At 47.1% G+C, this 6,244-nt stretch overlaps 1 protein-coding gene across 1 annotated transcript; it reads left to right on the top strand.

Annotated features, from left to right (window-relative positions):
* The first annotated feature begins 221 nt into the window (after positions 1-221).
* LOC118024642 (C-C motif chemokine 3) lies at positions 222-2,353 on the top strand. The gene is made up of 3 exons (XM_035026607.1): positions 222-430; positions 1,156-1,270; positions 1,675-2,353. Exons 1-3 carry the CDS (start codon positions 355-357, stop codon positions 1,763-1,765), a joined length of 282 nt encoding a protein of 93 aa, XP_034882498.1. The 5' UTR covers positions 222-354; the 3' UTR covers positions 1,766-2,353.
* The last annotated feature ends 3,891 nt before the right edge of the window (positions 2,354-6,244 follow it).

Genomic DNA, 6,244 nt, shown 5'->3' with positions numbered 1-6,244 from the left:
TTGGGTCAACACATACCCCTCTCCTCCTGCTCACGGGGGAAACCATTTCCTCACAAGAAACCAGAACAAGTCACGAGTTTCGGGCTGAAACTTAGAGCTCAGAGAAGCTATTGTTGGATATCCTGAACCCCTGTGGTCTCTTAGGACCCTGAGTTGTGCAACACTCAGCGTGATGACACCACTGTGCTTAAAAATTTCCCTCCACACCCCCGGATTCCATTTCCCCTTCTACCAGGGCTGCCTATAAAGAGCAGGGGAGATCTGTTCACCCTCCAGAAGGACGCAGGCAGCAGCAAGAGCCCAGGCCCACCTCTGCGGACAAACGAGCCCACACGCCGCGTACTGCTCGGCATCATGAAGGTCCCCGGGGCTGCCCTCGCCGTCCTCCTCTGCACCATGGCCCTCTGCAGCCAGGTCTTCTCTGCACCATGTGAGTCTCTGTTGTTGCCACAGCTGTCCCCACTCCCTGTCCCCCGCAGTCAGTGGACCACACCTATTTCTGTCTCGTGGCCTTGGGAGCCCCCAAGAGAAAATGGGGAGCTTCTCAAAGGGTTCGAAAACATCATGGCCTTTCTCTTCAAGACTTTTACTTTCATCTTTATAAAGGAGTCTTAGCTATCCCAGTCCCCAGATCTGCGAGCCAGGGGGAGGTAGGGGAGTTGGAGTTCCATTTTACAGATGGCAAAAGAGGGACCCTAAGCAAATGAGTTTGCAAGAGGCAGGATCCAAGACTGGTGACCTCCCGATGGGTCATTCTCCCCTTCACTCACCCGAGGTCCCCCCAGCACTCTGTCCCTTGGATGTCGTAAGAGAGATGTCCAAGATTTCTCTTTTGCTGGGGTATGACTTCTTGAACCAGGCAAAATTTCCAGAGAGAGATAAGAGCAGTCTGCTTGGATGTTTGGATCATATCAAGAAAGACAGCCCACCACAAAGAGTCAAGGAGAAAGAAGGACACAGACAGAAGCCAGAACAGAGACAGGCATATTTCTAGGCAAAGACGCCCAGGGTCTTCCAGTGACCCTGTCCCCCAGCCCGCAACCGGAGCAAAGCTGTTTTCCTCTGAGGCTTCCTCACCCTCCCAGGGATCCAATCTCAGATCTCCCTTTTCCTTCTGAACTGTGACTCGGGCTCATTCTCGCTCTTCCTCCACAGTTGGTGCTGACACCCCAACAGCCTGCTGCTTCTCCTATGTCTCCAAGCAGATTCCACGCAAGTTCATAGTCGACTACTTTGAGACCAGCAGCCAATGCTCCAAGCCTGGTGTGATGTAAGTGCCAGTCTTCTTGCCCACCTCTGGGGAGACAGGGAGGGTCTGGAGTGGGGGCATAGAGTGGCCAGGGTCACCATCCTGGAATGGCGCGGCCCTCTGTCTCTGAGGTCTAACCTGACCTGGCCCGGGGCTTGCAAAGTCAGGAAGGATTGGCCCAGCACAGAGGGAAGGGAGGGAGAAAGGAGGTGGCAGCAGGATCCCCTCGGGCAGGGGGGGGGGGCGGGGGGGAGAGGGGCTGAGCCAGTGAGAGCAGTTCTCTAGACTGAGATGGGCAGAGGGTCCCTGAGAACGTGGGCATGCCCTGAGCTGCCCAGGACAGAGAGTGGGGTGAGGGGCCACAGTGGGCCCAGAATTCTCTTGCTGGATTCCTCAGTATATAATCCTTCCACCCCTCTCGGCAGCTTCCAGACCAGAAAAGGCCGCCAGGCCTGTGCCAACCCCAGTGAGGCCTGGGTCCAGGAGTACGTGACCGACCTTGAGCTGAATCCCTGAGTGGCCTGGAAGCTTTGAGAACCCAGTGACCTCAGTGGGCTGCCTGGGGAGCAGAGGTCTGAGCCTTGGAAACACCCCTGCAACCTCCACAGCTACCTCTCCTGTGCGCTGCTTGTTGCCAAACAGCGACACTCTGGGACTCTAACTTAAATTCCAACTTATTTATGCTATTTAATTTTTGTTATTTATTTTCAATGTCATGCTCTGGGGCCATTTGCTCCGAGAGACCCCAAGATACCTTCCTCACCACCCTCCCCTTCTCCCTTCACTTGCGCTGTAATTGATGATGATTGCGTGACCTAATTTATTTAGTCTTAGTTTATTCTAAGCAGAAGTGGCACCCGAGTCACCAGACTGATATATGTGTATCAGATGTTTCTGTTCAGTGCTGTGTCCAGCCCCAAGAAATAATAAAGATGGTCTTTTCAAAAGAAAACTGGTTTTGAGTTTGGTTTTGTTTGTCCAGAATGTCAGAATAGCTGGCCGAAAGGAATAATGGGCAAAAAATAGGCAGATGTGAAATGGAGGGGCATTGGGATTTCCGGATCACTGAAATTATGAATGTTTCATAAATCAAATCAAAATATACATGCTGTAGGAAAATTCACTATACCAATGGATATTATTAAGAAGAGTATTCATAGTGCATATTTACCACGAATCATGATTTCTTAACAATCACTAAGATATTTCAGACCTACTCCAGGCTGAGTGCTTTTTAAGCAGGGTCCATTTGATCCTCACAATGAAACAGTACAGTTTAAATACTATTACTATCCTCATGTGATACAAGAGTAAACTTTAGCCAGGCTCAGAGAGGTTAAGCAACTTGGCCAAGAGCACACAGCAAGTAAATGGTACAACTGAGTTCCAAAACTAGACTTTGATATAACTATAGACTCACTCATAAACACTAGCAAAGTTATGTCCCAAAACGCCATCCAGCTGTCCCCAAATCACAAGCAATGATTGTTTAAGACACTCACATCAGAGGGGCACCTGGGTGGCTCAGTCGGTTAAGCGTCTGCCTTCGGCTCAGATCATGCTCTCAGGGTCCTGGGCTCAAGCCCCATGTTAGGCTCCCCACTCATCAGGGAGTCTGCTTCCTCTCCCTCTGCCCCTGCCCCTGCTCCCTCTTGCTCACTCTCTCTCAAATAAGTAAAATCTTAAAAAAAAAAAAAAAAAAAAGACACTCATATCAGAATCTTCAGGTGTGGACCTGGGAATTGATACGTCTACCAACCTCATCAGGTGTTCCCCATGCACATTAACAGCTGAGAACCATGGAAATAGTACAATTCTCCACTCCTTTCCAAATTCAGTGTTTTTCTGCATAGAGTAACAGGGATATCGTACCATATTTCTGTAGAATCCGTGCTCCACAAAGTAAATGACTAACGTTAGAGGAGGAAAAGACAACCAGCCCATGTGTGGAGCATGTAGGTTTATACTATAAGCCTGTTTCTAGGTTAACAGTGAAAGCTGAGCTACTTAATAGATGGGTTGCTCAGTCATAGTTTTAACTATAAGAAATGTACACTGAGCCAGAGCCCTTTCTGCAGAAGAGAAATTCAAAAGACTCATGCAAAACCAAACATGTATTCATTTTTGTGATCCATGATTATTTCGTTTAGTTTAGAATAATCTAATTTTTGTATCCAAAATCAGTTTAGAATTGTAGTGATAAAACTCTTTAGAGTACAATGAAATGCTACTATGAAGCAAACATTAAAAGGTACATAGTATTTGACCTAGATACCATTTGCCCTGATTTCATGTCTAGGAATGCATTTTGTAGCAACACTACTAAAGGACAGGAATATGTAGCACAAGGATATTCTTTGCAGCACAGCTTGTAAACAGCAAACTAATAAAAACAACCATCAGCAAAGGATTAAGTCAGTAGAGGACTGAGATGCCCAGCAATGGAAAATTCTGCAATCAGTAAAAAGAATAACACATATCCGTATCTATGGAAATTATGCATCATACCATGTGCAAAAGGTGTATATGCTTACATCTAATATAAGCATATCTACTCTACATGCATGCTACAGAACTGTATATATAGAATAATGTTACTTTTGTTTTATTGTTAAAAGCCATATATACATATATATTTACGAGGGCAAATATTTGGCAAGATACATGTCAAGTAGCTAACTGTGATTTCTTAGAGGAAATGAAGATTATTATTTATTTTTTAGTAATGGACACTTCTCCTATTTATTTCCTGTAGTTCTCTTTTATTTGTTTTTCAACGAGGACACATTGCTTACCTCGCCTTTCTTATTTGACCGTATCCTTTGATTGGTGATATTCCATCCATTGGAATAACTCTCTGGTGATTCTGAGTTGACATAGAAGATAGAGCTCATCATGGCCAGTCATAACAATCTTGATGCCATCATGGCTTTTATATAGGGAGGGCAATGAGACAAACAAGTCATTTGCCCAAGACTTTCATATCACACACACAACCGCACACACACACACACACAGACACACCTCCTCTCAGGCAACATTTTACAATCCCCTTCCACTATGAGGAGCCCCATTCCCCTAACACCATTACCACTCACACCCGTGATAAGTGTGTAGGTACTATCAGAAGAATGAGGGGCGCCTGGGCGGTTCAGTCATTAAGCATCTGCCTTTGGCTCAGGTCATGCCCAGGGTCCTGGGATCGAGCCCTGAATTGGGCTCCCTGCTCGGCAGGAAGCCTGCTTCTCTCTCTCCCACTGCCCCCTGCTTGTATTCCCTCTCTCACTGTCTCTCTCTCTCTCTGTCAAATAAATAATAAAATTAAAAATCTTTGACAAAAAAAAAAAGGAGAATGAGAGGAACAGCCCTTGTCCCCAAAGAAGCAGTGAAATTGTCACCATTTCTTCTCTATTGGTGTCCAGCATCTTGAGACAATGAAAATCTGCTTATTTACATTGAATGATTTCTCAAGGTCCAGCGACCCAAAGCCAGAGAAGCTTAACCAGGTCCAACTTTCCCTAAACACAAGCATTGTCAACAGCATAAATAGAACGAGGACCCCTGCACTGGAAAAGAGAGCATGGGAATAGCATTGCTAACCAGCTTATGGGGCACTGCAGAGTCTGAGACGTGGCTGAGATCCTTGGTCAGGCTCTCTGGTCGACCTCCCTGGTGAATGTCCTCCCTGGACTCGTCTGAGATATGCATGGGGGCGGAGCCCTTCTCTGGGGGCTGCCTACTCCTGTCCGTGTGAGCTAGGAGCCCGAGCTTTGCCTTAGGTGTTGAGCAATCAATGGTCATTTCTGGCTGGTCTTGTGCTTTCTTTGGCAACGTTAACACCCTTCTCACAATAGGAGGTTTCTGATCTCTCTGCTTCTGATCAATTCCATGGGTTATCTAAAAGCAGAGAGCAGAGAGCTGGTCCAGTCATATATTTTGCACGTTAACTGGGGGGTGAGAATGTGAGCTCCCCAGCACAGGCCTCAGTCCTGCAGCCACCCCTCCACCTCTACTTCCCAGCTGGCTGGTTGGTGACAGACCTCTGCCTCCACGTCACCCCTGCAGAGGTGGGGCAATGTGGGGAAGTGATGAATAAATGATCCTCGCCCCAAGCCACGTCCTCCGTGCACCCTCACACAGAGCTGACTGTCCTCGTTAAGTAAGGGAGATAAACATTTCATAGCAGAAGATGGGGAGTGGGGGGTGAGGAGTGCTGTTAGACCCCAGCTTTCTCTCCTGTGCAGTTTCTCACCTCCCTGTCTCTGCTTCCACTAACTTCAGCTTCAAGTAGAAAATTCTGCATTTACAGCCCTTAGAGACTCCAGAGGTCTGGCTCTCAGTTGGCAGGTTGGAAAAGGCTTCTTAGCAAAGATGAATTGTTTCCTTTTCTGATTTCAGGTAAGGCTGTTTCCAAGTAGGCTAAACTCTCCTAGAGGACCTCACTGATGAATGCAAGAAGTAGCTATTATATTCCAATATTTAGACTCTTCCCTACCAAATTCCTCAATGTTGCAGACTTAGTACTTGGCACAGGGCCTTTAGCACCAAGAGAAGATAGGGCTCAGTTCAACCAGCAGCAATGCCACCTAAGGGTGGTTCTCAAAAGGCGGTGTGCCCAGACAACAGCATGAATATCACCTGGGAACATACTAAAAATGCAAATCCTAAGCACCCCCTTCTCCTCCCTTTAGGGGGTGGAGCCCAGCCATCTGTTTTCACAAGGCTCCAGGTAATTCTGATGCACACAAAGTTTAAATATCACTTCCATTTAATGAGGTCGTTGGCAAATTTCCTCCTACTTCTTCAGGTCAGACGATCCCACGCTTCAGTCGGGGGCTGTTACTGTTCACAGACCCTCTATCTCTGCCCAGACACAGGTCTCTGCATTTCTCAGGATACTGGTAGTTTGGAGGGGGAGAAAGCAAACAAACCAACCTAACTCAAAGAGGCCTGAATAAATGAGCCTTGTGGCCCCAAGACTGAAGGGTGCTGGCT

The sequence above is a fragment of the Mirounga leonina genome, unplaced genomic scaffold, assembly GCF_011800145.1.
Source record: "Mirounga leonina isolate KUSES-001 unplaced genomic scaffold, KU_Mleo_1.0 Mir_200, whole genome shotgun sequence".
NCBI lineage: Eukaryota > Metazoa > Chordata > Mammalia > Carnivora > Phocidae > Mirounga > Mirounga leonina.
This window is presented reverse-complemented; position numbering and strand designations above follow the sequence as displayed.